General features: G+C 37.2%; 1 protein-coding gene across 14 annotated transcripts in view; it reads right to left on the reverse strand.

Moving 5' to 3' along the window:
* Positions 1 to 881: 881 nt before the first annotated feature.
* Positions 882 to 20,847, reverse strand: part of CUTC (cutC copper transporter) — a 42,167-nt gene continuing 22,201 nt past the window's right edge. For 5 of the 14 annotated variants that reach the window (XM_073794070.1, XM_073794069.1, XM_073794071.1 and 2 more), the window contains one exon: positions 6,258 to 9,089. In XM_073794070.1, coding sequence (XP_073650171.1) covers positions 8,873 to 9,089 — 217 coding nt within the window. In that variant the 3' untranslated portion in view covers positions 6,258 to 8,872. Of the gene's footprint in view, positions 1,608 to 6,257; positions 9,090 to 12,868; positions 12,951 to 13,002; positions 13,196 to 13,972; positions 20,414 to 20,847 lie in introns of those variants that run through there. The other 9 variants (XM_073794075.1, XM_033841876.2, XM_073794076.1 and 6 more) reach the window with 5 other exon arrangements.

The raw sequence follows: 20,847 nt of genomic DNA on the forward strand, positions 1-20,847 counted from the left end.
TATCCATGAACTAAAATTTCTGTGGAACCAGTGCCAAGGTAGGAAAAGCTGAACTATAATTGACTAATTGATAGAACCTCAGTGTCAGAGAGTCAGGGTCACTGAGAGGTTTTTGGGTTTTTTTTAAGCATGCAAAATATTTATTAAGGGCTTCGCCTACAGAGGCACGACATAAATAGAATAAATTCTCCTGAAATGTTATTAGTGTAGCCAGTTGATATCATCCAGTTGATAATTTGTGGTGGAAAATGCAAGACCTGGGACTAGGTTCCCACATCTGAACTTGGGTAAGTGAAACAGAGAAGGACCCTATGGTCCTTGTCCCCCATGTTCTCAGCCTGCCTTTTGTCTGTGAAAAAACTTTAGCCAAAAAATAAGCTTAATCAGAGAAGTGAGAAAATACAGAAACAGTCAAGGGAGACCAAATAATAATAATTTAGTCATTAAGCATAGTCAAGGACTTTTAGTCCTTCTCAAGGGCTATAGATAATAATTCTGAGCCATATCCTGTGAGCTGTCTTGTAGATACTGAAACCCCTACCAGGTGGAAGAAGTTAACTACATGATGACTAGACTGTAGCCATGACTTAAGCTGCCACAGTTCCGAGAACTGGCCTCGAAGAAATGGGAACAAACCGACCCTGGAACCAAAGACTAACTGTACTTAAAACAATCAAGATGACACTGATCAGACCACTGATGGCCAATTTCAACATGACTGTCAGAGCTGACTGTGCTGCTTCTGCATGTAGCCCCCTCCCTCTGTCTATAAAGGTTCTTGCCCACTGATTGTCAGTGGGGGGGAGTTGGCCTTTGGACAGGCGTCCACCCCCTGCCCCCCACCCCCTGCCCCGGTTGCCGGCAACCAAAATAAAGCAAACTTTCCTTTCCACCAACCTTGCCTCTTTATTGGCTTTTGAGCTGTGAGCAGCTGGACCCCACTTTCTGTTACACAAGTGCATGAGCAAAGGCTCTGCTCCAGGAGCCACTCCCTGCAACTGCTATTCTGCCATTGCCTCTGCCAAGTCTGTTAGGCAAATACAAAAGCGCAAGCAGGACTTGCTCCACAAACAACCATCCCAAGGCAGGGGGCACTTAATTCACACCTTCAAATCCTTGTGTATCTTCCACAACCACAAGTTTCTCTCATAAATCTTCAAAGGTTTCAGCTGGAGATAAGTCAAGGCGATTAAAGCATGTGTGAGCTCTGGGAAGTTTTCCAGGACTTCTCCATTGCTATATTGTAAACAGCTGGGGACCACTGGAACCAAATCCATTCCTGGGTACTCAGGATGTTTCTGTGACAAACTGCAGCAAAACTGGATATGCTTCTCAGTGTTCATCAGCAGCACAGCCTTCCAGAACCACTGAATGACAGGGTGGTCTGGGCAGTAGTCCTTCTTGTATATAAATGTTGCCTCCAGTCGTTCACGTCCACGTTGCCAAGGCTGCACATCAGCAACTCCTTTCATCTGCAAAGCTCACTTTCATCAGCGTTTTTAATCAAATCAGTAGGAGGCAGTTCTGTGAATCCCTCTAGGATGGCATTCATTTGCTTCTAGATCTTGTTCACAAATCTCCACTGGATGACTGAGTCTCAGTCAAGTCTGAAATATCAAAAAGATCCACGGGGACTCAGTTATAGGGGAGCCCCGCACACTTTTGTGAGTTTTACCTTGAGGAGCTTCTCACAGTGAATGTCAGAGAAAAATCTCCTAATGCTTCTGGTGGGGGAGGGGAAAATTAACCATTTGAAATATACCAGAGCATTCTCTTCTTCTTAAAGTCTGCCCTCAGAAGAAACTATTTAACCAGAGCTTAATCTGCTGGGTTAAGCCTAACCAACCTGGGGGGAAGAGAAATACCCAACTCCAGCCCACTCTAGCCTTCTTGTCCCACCTAAGGGAGGGAGCTGAGAAGCACTTGTGAAGTTCACAGTCCAGAGGCACAGTCTCACTAAAAAGGCTGAGATCTAATCACTGAACATAAAACATTTCCTCTCCCTCCACTCCTTACCACCACATTACTAAAGGCCTATTTTCAGCTGTTCCTTTTACCCAGAATGTCATGTCCAGCTGTCAAGAAAAAATTACAGGGCATACTAAAAGGCAAAAAACACAGTTTGAAGAGACGGAGCAAGCCTCAAATATGGCAGGGATGTTGGGATTATCAGACTAGGAATTTTAAACAGCTATGATTAATATGTTAGGGGCTCTAAGAGATGAAGTAGACAGCATGCAAGAGCAGATGGGCCATGTAAGCAAAGAGACAGAAATTCTAAGAAAGAATCAAAATGAAATGCTAGAGTCAAAAGCACTGTAATAGAAATGAGTAGAAATAAAGAATGCATGTAATAGGCTTATTAGTAGACTGGACACAGCTGAGGAAAGAATCTCTGATTCTTTGGTCCAGTGGTAAGGACTCTGCATTTGCACTGCAGAGGGGAAGGGTTTGATCCCTGGTCAGGGAACTAAGATCCCACCAGCTGCACAGCATGGCCAAAAAAAAAAAAGACAAAAAGAGTAGAAGACAAAAATAAGAACAAAGAACAAGGGCAACAAGTATAAAACAATAATAAATATGGTAGATATTAATCCAACTATATCAGTAATCACTTTAAGTATTAGTGGTCTAAATATACAAATTAAAATAGAGATTGTCAGAGTCAGTAAAAAACAAGACCCAACTATGTCTATAAGAAACACACTTTAAATATAAAGACACATATAGATTAAAAGTAAATGGATGGAAAAAGATGTGCCATGCTAACACTAATCAAAAGAAAGTGAGAACAGCTATATTAATTTCAGAACAACTTCAGAAGAAGGAAAGTTATGTGGGATAAAGAGAGACATTACATAATGATAAAGGGGTCAATTCTTCACAAAGACATAACAATCCTTAATGTCTATGCACCTAACAGAGCATCAAAATACATGAGACAGAGGCTTCCCTGGTGGCGCAGTGGTTGGGAGTCCGCCTGCCAATGCAGGGGACACGGGTTCGTGCCCCGATTCGGGAAGATCCCACATGCCACAGAGTGGCTGGGCCCGTGAACCATGGCTGCTGAGCCCGCGCGTCCGCAGCCTGTGCTCCGCAACGGGAGAGGCCACAACAGTGAGAGGCCTGCGTACCGCAAAAAAAAAAAAAAAAAAAATACATGAGACAAAAACTGATGGAACTGCAAGGAGAAACAGATGAATCTACTGTTATAGTTGTAGACTTCAACACCCCTCTATCAGAAATAGACAGATCCAGCAGGCAGAAAATCAATAAGGACATAGTTGAACTCAACAATCCCATCAATCACTACATATAATGGACATTTATAGACTACTTCATCCAACAACAGCAGGATACACATTCTTTTCAAGCTCACAGGAACATTCACCAAGATATACCACATTCTGGGCCATAAAACACACTTCAATAAATTTCAAAAAAATAGGAATCATACAATACTGCTCTCAGACCACAATGGAATTAAACTAGAAATCAATTACAGAAAGGTAGCTAGAAAATGCCAAAATATTTGTAGATTAAACAACACTATACTAAATTACACATGGGTCAAAGAAGAAATCTCAAGAGAAATTTTAAAATATTTTGAATGGAATGAAAATGAAAACACAAATTATCAAAGTTTGTAGGATGTAGCAAAAACAGTCCTTAGAGAGAAATTGATAGCATTGAATGCATGTATGAGAAAGGAAGAAACCTAAAATCAATCATCGTAAGTTTCCCCCTTAGAAAAATAGAAAAAAGAAGAACAAATTAAAGCCAAAGTAAGCAGGAGAAAAGAAATAATAAAAATTAAAGCAGAAATCAATAAAATTGAAAACAGGAAACCAAAATAGAAAATCAATGAAACCAAAAGCTAGTTCTTTGTAAAGATTTTTTAAAAATTGGTAAGTCTCTGGCCAAACTAATAAAGAAGAATGAGAGGACACAAATTACTAATATCAAAATGAATAGAGGCACTTCCCTGGTGGCCCAGTGGTTAAGACTCTGCGCTCCCAATGTGGGAGGGGCCTGGGTTCGATCCCTGGTCAGGGAACTAGATCCCACATGAAACAACTAAAAGATCCTGCATGCCGCGACTAAAAGATCCTGTGTGCTGCAACTAAGACCTGGCACAGCCAGACAGATAAATAAATATTTAACAACAACATCAACAAAATAAATAGCGAGGACATCACTACAGATCTCATGGACTTTAAAAGGATAATAAAGGAATTCTATGAACAATGCTATGCCCACCAATTTGATAACCTAGATGAAATGGACCACTCTTTGAAAGACACAGTGGGCCAAAACATGCAGGAAGGAAGAGACAATCTAAATAGGACTGTATCTATTAAAGAAATTGAACCAATAACTTGTCACCTTCCAAAACAGAAATCGCCAGGCCCAGATGGGTTCTACCAAACATTTAAAGAAGAAAATATACCAATTCTCTATAGTCTCTTTCATAACATACAAGCAGAGGGAATATTTCCTAACTCATTCTATGAAGTCAACATTTCCCAAATACCAAAACCAGACAAAGAGATTACAAGAAAACTACAGACTAATATCTCTCAGGAACATAGATACAGACATTCTCAACAAAATATTAGCAAGTCAAATCAAACAATGTATAAAAAGAATTACACACCAGAAACAAGTGGGATTTATCCCAGGTATGCAAGGCTGGTTCAACATTCAAAAATCAATTAATGTCGGGACTTCCCTGGTGGCCCAGTGGTTAAGACTCCGCGCTCGCAATGCAGGGGACCTGGGTTCGATCCCTGGTCAGGGAACTGGATCTCACATGCCACAACTAAGAGCCCACATGCTGCAACTAAAGGAGCCCACATCCTGCAACTAAAGATCTCACATGCTGTAACTAAGACCTGGCGCAGCCAAATAAATAAATATTTGAAATAGTGGTTGCAAATTGGAGGTCCGTGGGCTGAATTCAGCCTTTATAAGTGTTGTGTTTGGCCTGTACAGTTAAAAAAAGTTCTTAGAAAAGAAGCAATTAATGTCACCCATCACATCAGGCTAAAGAAGAAAAAAATCACATGATCATATCAATAGATAGATGTAGAGAAAGTATTTGAAAAAACCCAATATGCACTAATGATAAAAACTTTCAGAAACTAGGAATAGAGGGGAATTTCCTCACTTGATAAAGAATATCTACAAAAGACCTATAGTTAACATTACACTTATGGTGAGAAATTAGAAGCTTTCCCACTAAGATCAGGAACAAGGCAAGGATGTCCCTCTCACTACATCTTTTCAACACTGAAGAATTCATAGCTAAGGATAAAAACAAGAAAAGGAAAGAAAAGATACACTGATTGGGAAGGAAGTTATAAAACTGTCTTTGTTCTCAGATGACACGATTGTCTATGTAAAAAATCCAGAAGAATTGAAAAAGAGCTCCTGGAACTCATAAGTGATTATAGCAATGTAGCAGAATACAAAATTAACATACAAAAGTCAATCACTTTCTTATATACCAGCAATGTACAAGTCAATTTTGAAATTAAAAACACAATACCATTTATATTAGCACCCCAAAAAAGAAATACCTTGGAATAAATCTAACAAAATATGTACCAGGTCTATATGAGGAAAACTACAAAACCCTGATGAAAAAATTCAAAGAAGAAATATTTCATGTTCATGGTTAGGAAAACTCACTATTGTCAAGATGTCACTTCTTTGTAATTTGATTTGTAGATTTAATGTAATCCCAATCAAAATCCCAACAATTTATTTTGTGGGTATCAACAAACTGATTCTAAAGTTTATATGGAAAGGCAAAAGACACAGAATAGCCAACACAATATTGAAGGAGAAAAACCAAGTTGGAGGACTAACACTATCTGACTTCAGGAATATGATGGGAAAAAACTGACAAATAGATCAATGAAACAGAAAGCAAGCCCAGTAATAGATCCTTATAAATATAGTAAACTGATCTTTGACAAAGGAACAAAGGCAATACAATGGAGAAAATATAGTATTTTCAATAAGTGATGTTGGAACAACTGGAAATCCACATGCCAAAAAAAAAAAAATCTAGATACATACCTTACACCATTCCCAAAAATTAACTCAAAATTGATCAAAGACCTAAATGTATAAAACACAAAACCATAAAAGTCCTAGAAGACAACAGAGGAGAAAATCTAGATGACCTTGGGTTTGGCAATGACTTTTTAGATACAACACCAAAGACATGACCCAAGAAAGAAAGCAAAAATTATTAAGCTGGACTTTATTGAAGTTAAAAGTTTCTGCTCTGCAAAAGACACTGTTAGTTAGTCAGGCACCCTGACTTCATGCTATATTACAAAACTACAGTAATCAAAACAGTATGGTACTGGCACAAAAACAGAAACATAGATCAACAGAACAAGATAGCCCAGTAATACACGTATGCAACTATGGTCAATTAACCTACAACAAAGGAGGCAAGAATATACAATGGAGAAAAAACGGTCTCTTCAATATGTGCTGGGAAAACTGGACAGCTACATAAAAAGAATGAAATTAGAACATTCTCTAACACCATGCACAAAAATAAACCCCAAATGGATTAAAGACCTAAATGTAAGACCAGATACTATAAAACTCCTAGAGGAAAACATAGGCAGGACACTCTTTGACATAATTTAATTTCCTTTTTGGGCAGCAGGTGTAGCGTATCTTGAACTCAGCAAGGCACCTGACAAGATACATCATGTTTTCTATGGACTGGATGAGTGCATATTTACATGGACCTTTAATTGCTTGAACCACTGTATATTCAAATAAATTAACAGAATGATATAAATGATATAACCGGAGGAAGATCTCTACTGGCATTCCAAAAGGGTCTGCAGTGGCTTCAGCACCTTCAACATTTTTATCAATGATCTACAGGCATTAAGAGAACTCACATTTAATGGACATCTTATATGTCAACCTCACATGGGTTTCTTAAATAACAAATACATGTCTATGTTAGGCACTCTAAAATTTTTATGTAATTTAATCCTCACAATAATCCTATGAGATAGGTATTTTTACTCCAATTTTACCAATTAAGAAACTGAGGTTCAGAAAGGTTAAGAAAATTGTCCTACATTCCACAACTTACAAAGAATAATCCTCCATATTGGTACAGCAAAAACATCAACAGATGTCCTCCCACACCTTTACAAGGTAGAAAAGACTGGAGAAAATATGCTCTGGGGAGAAAGTCCAACTAGAAGATCTCTAAGATTTTACGATTTAATGTATATAAAATTTTACACAAAGACAAAAATAGTGTGATGATTCCCTTTATCCAAGGATACACCACAGGATTTCTTTAAATCACAAGCTCTCCTACTGCCCTGCAGATGTAATCTGAATATGTCAAATACATGCACATTTTCAGGAAAGCTCCTATTCTATCAGACGAGGTGTGCTGTGAATTCTCTCTTTTAAAGTGTAATAATTGATATTTAAAGACTCTACTAAGAAAGACTGCAGCATGTTAAGGAGTCAGGAAACCAGGCTGGATTCTGGCTTTAGCTCTGATGGTCTTGGGTAAAATGATTTCTCCCAGATCTCTTCTTAATGGTTTCCAAAAATCTCTGCTTAATGGCTCAATGTGTGTCTTCTGTAAATAACTGATTGCATAGAGGTAATTCAGTAGAAGGGAACATGTGATCATAGTGACTCAGGGAAAAATATGCTCTATCACTTCTACTTAGTAAGCAAATGTTGATTAACAAGTGGTTGCATTTAGGTTACTTTGAAGAATCTACAAAAGTTCAATGTTCAAGATAACCAAAGAGTTGCATACTTTTAGTTAATGATTACATATGAACTTAAGAAAGGTTTTCTTTCTTGTGCAATATCTTAAAATAGATATCCAGTGGTAACAGTAAAAATATTTTTTCCCTTTGTATTTTTTAATTGGGTCTAACATTCATCTCCTATAGCATAAACTAAAAACTATAGTATGAATTAATCAAATAATTACTTCCAAACTCTCCCAAGATGATCTGTACATTTTTGTGCGGCTAAAACAAACAAAAAAATTTAGAATAACCAGAGACCAAAAGGGATGTACAAGTAATTAATTTTTAAAATATTTTTACTTATGGTAAACATATTTTTTTAATATTAAAACCTGAAATATATTGAAATTCTTCTGGAAGAATAAACAAATTGCAAAGCATAGATTTAAATAATTAATAAACTCATTGAACTAGATTTAAAGCCTACCAGAAAAAGAGTCAACTACTAAAAGATGTAGTTTTTAAAAAGAACATGTACTTTAAAAAATAGTAAAAGTTATTGACACTACAGAATAATGTTCCTGGTAGAGTCAAAGAATAAGCTTTTAACTGTCGACAAACTAGAGAGAATTGGATGAGCAGTTTGATGTTTTTTTAGACAGAAGCATATTAGAATAAAAAAGAAGTAATTGAGAATTCTCTGGTGGTCCAGTGGTTAGGACTTGGTGCTTTCACTGCGCTGGCCTGGGTTCAATCCCTGGTTGGGGAACGAAGATCGTACAAGCTGCGTGGAGGGGCCAAAAAAAAAAAAAGTAATTAATTTAGGTCTTTACTTCACATCATCCCATTAAATAAATTAATTAATAAATTTTAAATGTCTTCAAGGAAGACATGGAATCTTTTTTTTCCATAAATTTGTTTATTTATTTGTTTGTTTTATTTTGGGCTGCGTTGGGTCTTTGTTGCTGCGCACAGGCTTTCTCTAGTTGCGGCGAGCGGGGACTACTCTTCATTGCGGTGCACGGGCTTCTCACTGTGGTGGTTTCTCTTGTTGTGGAGCACAGCTCCCAGCGCACAGGCTTCAGTAGTTGCGGCATGCAGGCTCAGTAGTTGTGGTACACGGGCTTAGGTGCTCCGTGCATGTGGGATCTTCCCGGACCAGGGCTTGAATCCGTGTCCCCTGCATTGGCACGTGGATTCTTAACCACTGTACCACCAGGGAGGCCCATAAAATATATTTTTGATAGGTCATAAAACAAGAGAATAAAATGGGCTAGCATAAAAAGATGTGCACTGGAGAGAATAATACTCTTCTGAGTCCTGGAAAAAAAAAAAAGTGATATCAGAAAACAGAAAGTGCCTACACAATTTTTTTTTTTTAATGTTCAAGAGACTTTTATAAAACAAATACAGTCAGCCAGGCCTCTGTATCCTTGGGTTCCACATTCACAGATTCAACCAATCACGGATCAAAAATATTTGAGAAAAAAAATTCCAGAAAGTTCCAAAAAGCAAAACTTGAATTTGCCATTCACTGGCAGCTATTTACATAGCATTTACATTGTATTTATAACTATTTGTATTTACATTGTATTAGGTATTATAGATAATCTAGAGATGATTTAAAGTATACAGGAGGATGTGGGTAGGTTACAGGAAAATACTACACTAGATACATGGGACTTGAGCATCTGCAGATTTTGGTATCCAGACCAGAGAGGTCTTGGAACTAATCCCCCCTAGATACTGAGGGAAACCTGTACTAATACGAAAGCAACCAAACAGGAAATATATCTGATAAAAATAACATGGAGGGGCAATATAAATAGTAATTATCACATGGAAAACCACATAGCTTTACCAGCAATTAAATACGAGTAAATTATAAAAATTTCTGGAAGGATACAAAAGAAATTGTTAATGGTGGCTGCTTTCAGAAGAACTGGAGGAATGAAGAAGATAAGCTAAAAGAAAGTATACATAAGGTGTTGAATTCTGTGGATACTGATTCCCCCAAAACAGTACCAAAACAACCTGTTAAGACAGAGCTGAGTTCATTCTTATCACGGTAAGGGATAGCACTACCTTAACATACACTGGCCTTTTTACTAGCAAGTTATTTAAATTCATAATACCAAATGCATTCTTATAATTTATGATTGGACTAGTACTATTATTATTATTATAGACAGTTTTGTGAATTAAGAACATGAAAATAGCCAAATTAGTGAAAATTTGCTGGACAATATCTTTAAGCCTAATGCCAAGACTGTAAAAAATGCATTTCTCTGTATGTTCATGTTTGTTCACACATATATGTAGAAATCTGGGGAGTGATTTTAATAGCACTTAGTTTTTTAACTTATTTTGGGGACATATATGAGAGAGATTACCAAGTGGTATTCGCAAAAGGAGTTTGAAGAGCCTCATATTTTATTTAAAGGAAAAATCTGTAATTTCAATCATATAATTTCAACTTTAAATTCTTTCACTATGGAGGTTGTAGTGAAAGTATATAGCTCATATCTGTATGTAGGCATACGGATATGAGCTATATAAATAAAATGTGCTATTCTCATAATCATTACTTTTGACCTGGGTTCCTCTTTGATCTATAAAGGGAAGGGCCATCTCTTTGGCATCTTGTGAGTGGACCCCTGTGAATGGGTTGAAAGATCTCCAAATAGGATGAATTATTTATGGTGTCCTTCCTATCTTCAAACACATAAACTGTAATTGACTTCAGAGCAATTTTGAAGTATAAAGTGTATTCTCTAAGATAGGAGTCTGAACTTCATTGAACTCTTTTTTTTTTAATATTTAATTTTATTTATTTTTGGCTGCTTTGTTGCTGCGCACGGGCTTTCTCTAGTTGTGGCAAGCGGGGGCTACTCTTCATTGTGGTGCGCAGGCTTCTCCTTGTTGTGGCTTCTCTTGTTGCAGAGCACGGGCTCTAGGCACGTGGGCTTCAGTAGTTGCAGCACGCGGGCTCAGTAGTTGTGGTATGCGGGCTTAGTTGCTCCAAGGAATGTGGGATCTTCCCGGACCAGGGATCGAACCCATGTCCCCTGCATTGGCAGGCGGATTCTTAACCATTGCGCCACCAGGGAAGTCACAAGCTCTGACTGTTTTAATTAAGCTATAAAGAGGTTTAGAGGACTTTGAGCTCAGTCAAGCCAGTGGTTACCAGTAAGATTGTTTTTCTAAAGATAGGACTTCCCTTGCAATTTTCAAACTGTATACAGATTTGGAAAGTTCTTAACCCTACGCAAGAAGGTTGCTATGAAACATTCATAGCAACTGCTGGAGGGAAACTCACTCTCCAATTTTTTTTCTTTTAACCACTTTTACCCATTTTTTCCACCTCCACCTCTAGCAACCACCAATCTGTTGTCTATGAGTTTGCTTTTTTGTTTTAGATTCCATGTGAGATCATACACTATTTGTCTTTCTCTGACTTATTTCACTTAGCATAATTCCCTCAAGGTCCATCCATCCCACCATATTGTTGCAAATGGCAGGATTTCTTTCTATTTTTTTATGACTGAATATTTCATTATGTCTATGTGTATGTATGTGTGTATGTACCTTATGATTTCTTTATTTTTTTAAATTTTTATTGGAGTATAGTTGGTTTACAATGTTGTGTTAGTTTTAGGTGTACAGCATCTTACAATTTCTTTATCCATTCATTCATTGATGGGCACTTAAGTTGTTTCCATGTATTGGCTCTTGTAAATAATACTACAATGAACATGGATATCTTTTTGATAGTGGTTTCATCTCCTTCAGATAAATACCGAGAAGTGGAATTGCTGGATCATATGGTAGTTCTATTTTAAATTTTTTGAGGCACCTCCATACTGTTTTCCATAGTGGCTGCACCAATTTACATTCCCACCAACAGTGCAAGAGGGTTTCCTTTTCTCCACATCCCCACCAACAATAATTTGCCTTTTTGGTAATAGCCATTCTAACAGGTATGAGGTGATATCTCATTGTGGTTCTGATTTGCATTTCCCTGATGATTAGTGATGTTGAGCACCTTTTCAGGTACCTATTGAACTTTGCTTTTTCTTCTTTGAAGAAATGTCTATTTGGATCGATTCTTCTGCCCATTTTAAAATCAAATTGTTTTTTCTATTGAGTTGCATGGGCTCTTTATGTATTTTGGATTTTAACCCTTTATCAGATATATGATTTGCCAATATTTTCTCCCATTCCATAGGTTGCCTTTTCATTTTGTTGATGCTTTTCTTTGCTGTATAGAGATTTTAGTTTGATGTAGTCCCACTTATTTTTGCTTTTGTTGTCTTTGCTTTTGGTCAAATCCAAAAAAACATTGCCAAAAATTCATTCTCCAATTATATTAGAACCCTTATAAAGGGTACACCCAATTTACTGTGGCTCGAATGAAAATATTTATTGGTTCACTTAACCAAAAGCCCAGAGATAATGCAGTTCTCAGGGTTGATTTATTCCAGTGGTTGTGCTCCATTTCCCTCTCATTCTTTCGGCTTTGCTCTCTTTTGGCATCAGTTTTATTCTCAAACAGGTAGTGGGACAGCTGCAAGTTTCAAGAGTCATATTCACACATAACATATAGGAAAAGAGAGAAAGTGTCATTTTTCAGCAAGTGTCCTAGAACTAGAAGCCACTAGCAACCTTCTCCTGGCATCCCAATGGCCCAAATTTCTGAATCAATTCCTGACAAGGAAAATAAGGTTATCCCTAGATTACTCAGGCCCATACCTGAAGCTGTGGGTGAGGTAAGCCTTTCCTAAATTACATGGGCTACATGCAGAGTGATTGCTACAACAAAATCAGAACTGGGAGAAGAAATGAGAGAGAAAGTTTCGGTAGGAAATCAATGATGTCCACTAGGAATAAACTCTTAGTTTTTTTTCCAATTCAGATTCAGGATAATATGGGAAACAATGTCTACTATTTAGTGTCTTATTATAAAAAGGATTTTAAGCAACTTACAAAAATACACAAAATATAACAAGATAAAATGAGTAAAGGAAAAAAAGGATAGAAAAAGATAAAACAAGGGACAAGCCCACTACACAAAATTTATTCAATATGATCCTGTTTACCTGTGGGATACAAGTTTGACTCTGAGCTTCCATCAGTCAAAAGAGGAACTCTGAATCAGTAGCTGTATCAGTCAGGCCTCTTCTGGTTGCAAGTGTCAAAGACCCAAATCAAACAAGCATAAATACAAAAAGGAAATTTATTGGCTCATTTAATAGAACACTCTGTGAATGGAACTAGCTTTAGGCACAGATGGGTCCAGAAACTCAAACAAGGTTCTCAGGACATTTACTTGTGTGTTGGTTTCATTCTCAGGTGGCCTCTTTTCACTTGCTGGCAAAGATGGCCTCAAAAGCTCTATGGTTTCACAGATCTTACAGCCAGTGATTCTAGTGAAAAGAGAACACCAGAAAAAAATCCTTGGTTGGATTCTGTTTGGCCCTCTTTGTGTTGTGTTCCCATCTCTAGACTAAACAATATGGACAAAGGAATGAGGCACTCTAACTGGTTAGCCTGGGTAAGCGTGCCCTCTCCCATGAGCAGGGAGAGCTATATGATTGACAATCCTATCAGGAAAGCATTATCTTTCAGTGGCAGCTTCAGAAAGGAAAAGATAGGCAAATAAAATGTCTTGATAACAACGTAATTCCATATACATAAGATATAAACAAACCAATTGTTCAGAAGTCCAGCTACTCCCCAGACTAACACTTAAGAAAAAATGTCCTCTAGGGCCTCAACAACACAGTTGTATTTTATACAACTGTCTTCTATTACATTTCCAATATAGACCAGTGGCATAATGCCAATGTGGTTTGATTTTCTTTTTTTTTAATTCTATGAGGGACTAGAGCAATGCAATCCAAACACAGAGCTCTTTGTGATTTTATCCAAGGATAAAATTTAGCATCTATACAGGAACAGATGGAATGAATATTCTTCAGGTGTCTTAGTCACAACTCTCAGTTGCAGGGAACAGAAATCCATTCAACCAGTGTAGCCATCTTACTGAAAGATGTAAACTAAATACAAAACGAATAAGAAATGATATTTTGCTTCTACCATTGTCTTCAACCATGCTGTATCAAAACTCCTTCTCTGCCCTTGACCACATCTCAGGTTTAAAAGGTCCAAGCTAATTTAATCTAATTTAAAACTCTCTCACATTTACTTTTAAAAAGCAGCTTTATTAACATATAAATTACATACAATTCACCCACTTAAAGTGTACAATTCAGTGGTTTTTAGCATATTCACAGAGTTGTGCAACCATCACTACAATCAATTTTAGAACATTTTTACCACCCACAAAAGAAACTCACACCCAATTTAAAGTCCTTCCCCTTTCTTGGCTCAGGGACCAGCTACTGCTGGGGAGGGAAGTGTCATTCTTTTTATCATTTTTCCTTGTTATTCAATTTCTCCCCTATAAATTCCAGGATTGGGGCAGGGAGGTGAGGACCCGGGGAAAAGAGGCAAAGGTAATTTTACTGATCTGGTAGGATGACCAAACTTGCCCAGTTTGCCTGGCACAGAGGAATTTCCTAGGATATGGGACTTTCAATGGTAAAATTGAAAGTTCCAAGAAAATTGGGATGGTTAGTCACCGTATTGAGCTGGTGCTGTTTATAGTTCACTCTTGTTTGATCAATAGCTAACCATCACACTTTGTTACAGCCACTTTCCAGGTGGTCCAACCCTTAGCTCTTCTTTGAGGCACCTGGGTGACTTCCCAATTGCAATTTCCTAACACAGGTTATACACACTGGCTGACCTCTTCCCCCCTCAAATCCTGTCTTTCAGCAGTATACTCTTCCATTGCTGGTAATGTTAAATTTGATTACTGGGTTAAGATGGTAACAACCATATAGCTCCATTATAATGTCAAGTTTCTATGTTCATGACTAGCAAATAACCCATAGGGTGATACTTTGGCACCATTTGGATATTCAGTCCCCAATCAACCTTTTACCTAATGGTTTCAGCATTAATAGTCTCTGACTGATTTATTTCATTAGGGGTTGCAAAATGGTTATTCTCTAATTCGGAAAGATGAGTAATGTTGCTGGGAATATTCATGTACAAATTTTTGCGTGGACATATTTTCAATTCTCTTGGAGATATATATATATAATATTATATTATATTATACTATATATTATATTAACCTAAGAATGGAATTGCTGGGCCATATAGCAACTCTATGTTTAGCATTTGAGAAACTCTCAGACTATTTTACAAAGCAGCTCCACCATTTTACAATCCCATCAGCAGCACACAAAAGTTCTACTTGCTACACATCCTTGCCAGCATTTGATAATGGTCAGTCTTTTGGTGGGTATAGTCATTCTAGTGGGTGGGAAGTGGCAGCTCAGTGGGATTTTCATTTGCATTTCCCTAATGACTAATGATTTTGAGCATCTTTTCATGTGCTTGTTGGCCAACTGTACACCTTCTTTGGAGAAATGTCTACACAAATCCTTATCCATTTTTAAAACTGGGTTGTCTTTTTATTGTTGAATTCTAAGTATTTTTATACATTCTGGATACAAGCCCCTAATCAGATACATGATTTGCAAATATTTTCTCCCATTCTGTAGGCTGTCTTTTCACTTTCTTGATGTTACCCTTTGAAGCATTATTTTTTCTTTCGTGACTTGTGCTTTTCTTGTCGTATCTAAGGCTTTGCCTAACCCAAGCTCACAAAGATTTATTAGTTTTCTTCTAAGAATTTTATGTTTTAGCTCTTTTACTTAGGTCTATGATGCATTTGAATTAACTTTTGTACATGATGTAAGGTCCCACTTCATTCCTTTGCAAGTGTATATCCAGTGGTCCAGCACCATTTGTTAAAAAGACTATTCTTTCCCCAGGGAATTATCTTGCCACCCTGGTCAAGAATCAATTGCCTATAGTAAAAGGGTTTATTTCTGGACTCTCAATTCTATTGCATTGAGCTATATATTCATCTTTATGCCAGTAACACATTGTCTCAATTATTGTAGCTTTGTAGTAAGTTTTGAAATCAGGAAGTGTAAGTCCTCCAACTTTGTTCCTTTTTAAGATTGTTTGGCTATTTTGGGTTCCTTGCATTTCCAGATGAATTTTAGGATCGGCTTGTTAATTTCTGCCACAAAGGCCGTTGGGATGTTAATAGGGATTGCCTTGAATCCGTAGACCAATGGGAGAATATTGCTATCTTAACAATATCAAGTCTTCCAATCTATGATCATGGGATGTCATTCCATCTATTTATTTATTGTTAGATCTTTAAAAATTTCTTTAAAAAATGCTTTGTAGGGACTTCCCTGGTGGTTCAGTGGTTAAGACTGTGCCTTCCAATGCAGGAGGTGTAGGTATGATCCCTGTTCAGGGAACTAGGATCCCACATGCCATTGGGTGCGGCCAAAAAACTTAAAAAAAAAAAAAAAAGCTTTGTAGCTTTCAATGTACGGTCTCACACTTGATTAAATTTTTTCCTAAGCATTTTGTCATTTTTGATGCTATCATAAATGGAACTATTTTCTTAATTGCATTTTAGGATTGTTAGTTGCTAGTGTAGCAATACAACTGATTTTGTGTATTGATTTTTATATCCTGCAACCTTGCTCAACTTTAAAAAATTTTTGTGTGGATTCTTTTCCACACAAAAGTATTTTCCATATATAAGATTGTGTCACCTATAAATAGAAGACATTTTACTTCTTCCTTTTTAATCTGGATGCTTTTTATTTCTTTTTCTTGCTTAATTGCCCTGGCTAGGACCTCTAGCACAATGTTAAGTAGAAGTGGTAAGGGTGGACACCCTGTCTTGTTCCTGATCTGAGGGAGAAAATATTAAGTTTGATGTTAGCTATATATTCTGTTTTCTTACAGATGATCTTTTTCAGGTTGAGGAAGTTCCTTTCTATTCCAAGTTTGCTGAGTGTTTTTATTATGAAAGGGTGTTAGATTTTGTCAAATGCTTTTTAAGTGTTGAGATGACCATGTGACTTTTGTGCTTTATTCTATCAATATGGTGCATTACATTGATTGATTTTGGATATTGAACCAGCCTTGCATTCCTGGTATAAATCCTATTTGGTCATAGAGTACACAGTAAGTCCCCTATATATAAACCTTCAAGTTGCAAACTTTCAAAGATGTGAACATGCATTCGCATGTCTAATCACGTAAATTAGTTTACCTGTCTGGTGTACATTGTCACATGCGTGCATCCTCTACAAGTGGTTGTGCTTTTGTGTACTTTACTGTACAGTACAGTTCTGTTTAGAGTATAGTAGTACAGTATCTTTATTTCAAGCCCAGGATGTCTGGAAGCAAGCATAAAAGCAGTGGTGATGTAGCTGGTACTGGTTTGATGAGAAAAAAAGAGCTACTACCCAGACATAACTGGATTGTTTTTTCAGGAGGGTAGATAAAATTGAATCCAGCAAGGAACCAGAACCTGTGCCATCAATGTCACGTGTGAGTGAATTTGCAGCTTGCCCTTTGTCTCCTATTGCTGATGATCTTTCAGCTCTTCCATCTCCCACCTCCTCTCCTTCCTCCAGTCAGTAACTCTTCTTGCCTGGTGTTCACTCGATGCCAGCCCCTGTATGCCAGCTGTTGTACTGTACAACTGTACTTTTCAAGGTACTGTACTGTAAGATTTAAAACGTTCTCTTTATTTTTTGTATTTGTTTGTTTTTTTATGTATTATTTGTATGAAAAGTGTTATAAACCTATTACAGTATAGTACTATATAGCCGATTGTGTTAGTTGGGTACCTAGGCTAACTTTGCTGGAATTATGAACAAACTGGACCTACAACTCGTATATGTAGGGGACTTACTGTAATCTTTTTTATGTTGCTGGACTCAGTTTACAGAACAAAGTGAAAAGTGGATCTCGATGGGGCAAACTGAAGATATCTAGCATAGTTCCCGAAGTCAGTAATCCTGATTCTCAATCCAGTGCTTTTTTTCCACTAGCAAAGTAAATCAACAGTATGAGTACACAATTGATGGTTGTAATGAGAAATATATAAAAATATGAAGACATGGTTCCCTAGTCTCAAAATGCTTATAATATTGATGAGAAGACATATATACATGAAATAATGAGTAAATATTTTAAAACAGGACAATGTGTAGAAAAAAAACTCAAGGTAAGGGGTTACCTTATGCTTTTATAGTCACATAGTGGAGGGCACAAACTATCGGTTTCAGTACTCAATGCCTAGCTTCCTGGGAGGACTTTTAAACTATCAAAGACTGATACTAGGAAACTAACCTAGAAGAAAAGAACTTTAATGGGTACATACTATGTACTTGGTGTTTTAATATATCCTTAAAACAGAAGCCATAGTTTAGTTATTAGTCCTGATTTAAAGATAAAGGAATTAAAGTTCAAAAAATTAAGTTAACTTAAACTGGAAGTGAGGATATGATTCCAGGTGTGTCTGATTTGCCCAGGAGTATTGCTCTCTGTACTACATCCAGATACCAGAAGCATCCTTAAGCATAAGACTTAGAGGTTAGTAGCCTAGCATTCAAGTCTTGTAAACAACATTCATTTGTTATTAAATTTTGAGCAATTCATAGCACCTCTCAGATCCCTAGCTAATCTGTCTAAATAAAATAGAGATAATAACATAGCCTGCTCTTATCTCTGGAAGATCATACAGTGAAGTCCAAGCATGGGGGAGGGTTAGGCCAAAATACTAAACATGATGTGCGTGCATGTGTACATGATACTTACATGTCTCTTTCTATATTCCAAAGCCAATATTAAAACTATTAACAGAAACCAATATTAACAGAAACCAATATTAACAGAAACCACTGAGGTTATTATTAGTTTTTAAATAGTTTGCCTCTCATTTCTCATAAATTCCTTGGCAAATATTCTATGTTGAAATCATACCTGAGAAAGTGAGGAAAGAAGTTAAGATTTAAAAGTGAGGGAAGGGGGACTTGCCTGGTGGTCCAGTGGTAAGGAATCCACCTTACAATGCAGGGGACGCAGGATCGATCCCTGGTCGGGGAACTAAGGTCACACACGCTGCAGGGCAACCAAGCCCGCGTGCCACAACTACTGAGCTCACGTACCTCAATTAGAGAGCCTGCATGCCACAAACTATGGAGCCCACACGCTCTGGAACCCGCACGCCACAACTAGAGAAGAGAAAACCTGCACGCCACAACTAGAGAGGTGCCTGTGCACCACACCGAAGAGCCTGCGCACCACACCAAAAGATCCCACATGCCTCAACAAGATCCCACGTGCCACAGCTAAGACCTGACGCAGCCAAAATAAATAAATAAATAAATAATAAATCTTTTAAAAATAAATAAATAAAAGTGAGGGAAGGGGCACATTAAAAGAAAGGGAAGACTTTTGGTATACACATTCATTGGTACCCAAGTTTGTGCATGCTATTTATAGAGGCTCCACTAACTAGCCTCATGACCAAGGGCAAGCTCTTCGTATTATGATTCAGTTACTTTCCTAATACAGAAGCATCAGTTCTATTACTAGAGCGGTGTCTGTGTAAAATGAGATAATAAATATGGAAGTGACAGAAAAAACTAGAAATGAACCTCACCATTTGGGACCTGCCCACACATACATATCTGATTCATTTGAAGCTTAGCTGCTGAATTAGAATTTATTATTAACTGGTCTAAGTTCAGCAATGCCTTAAGGTAAAGCAATAGGTAAAGCAATTTTCATCACTAGAATCCAGTCTCCATATCTGTGGCCTCAGCTGAAAGAAACAGCTATTCTGATAACCTTCCTAACCTCCTCCAGTTCTCTATAGATCTTTGTACATTGTCAGATGAACCTCATAGTTAAGCCATTTCTCTATCTGGGAGCAGAGGTAGAAGTAACCTGATGAACAACACAGATCACTTCTGCCTTTCTAAGTCTGGGAACTTTTACATCCTACTTCCCAAGTCTAGGAATTTTTATGCTATACCATTTACTCTATATCCTTAGTATCCTGCCCAGGATCCAAAAGGTACATAATAAAAAGAGAAAATAAAATTAAAAAAAAAATCCTCCCTTTAATACTTGGCTACAGATGAGTAAGAGACTCTACTACCATAATAGAATGGCAATTTTTATTTTACAAATGAAAAGGCAAAATACTGCTACTGAGTTGACCATGAAGTCACATCTGAGTTGAATGTTCATACTTTGCAGTTGAATTTTCCCAGTTCATCAGTTAATTCCACTGAAAACAGACTAAGCCTCCATTTGTGGAAGAAGCGTAGGCCAGATTTAACCATGATGATGGAGATGGTCGACAAGATTAAGCAAAGGAAATGACTGTAATCTGTTTCAAGTTCTTTTTCTTCTTGGAAACATTCTCCATGGTAATGTAAGACTTAAAACAAAGACTGTGACTGTCCTGGCCAGAGAAGGTTAAAGCTGTGTCATAGAGAACTGTAGACTATTCTTCTACCTTTGTCCAGTGATATCCATCTCTCTCAGAGAGGTCTGGCTAAACCAGAATATTCTTTGCAATAGCATTCAAAGTCCTTACTAGGGTCACATCTGTTACCTTTAGAGAATATTCTGATCTAGAAAGAGAGGCTCCCATAGCAACAGAGGAATTTCTGCAATAGAAGTAATAAAGGAACAGATAATTACATAAGTTGTTAAATGAGCCCTCCTACTGGCACTTCATTTTACAGGCAATTTCAAGGCTCAAGAACAAAGTTAGGTCAAGGACCCTGAACTACTATATTTTATAATTTTTATTAATTACTTGAAACATCTAGTATCTAAATCTATCAGATAGTATACTTGATTTTATATGTGGAGTTGTAAATTCTAAGGCTCTTGCTTCTTTTACATCTCATTTTTTCCAACTTAGAAATAATCAACAATTAACTATTAAATATAGGAGTCCTCTCAAGTATAATAAAAAGAACACATAATAGTTTAAATTCCTTAATAGTGATATAATTTCCAAATAACTGAAAATAGGGAATTCCCTGGCAGTCCAGTGGTTAGGACTCCATACTTTCACTGCCAAGGGTGCAGGTTC

Source organism: Tursiops truncatus, chromosome 16 (genome assembly GCF_011762595.2).
Source record: "Tursiops truncatus isolate mTurTru1 chromosome 16, mTurTru1.mat.Y, whole genome shotgun sequence".
Taxonomy (NCBI): domain Eukaryota; kingdom Metazoa; phylum Chordata; class Mammalia; order Artiodactyla; family Delphinidae; genus Tursiops; species Tursiops truncatus.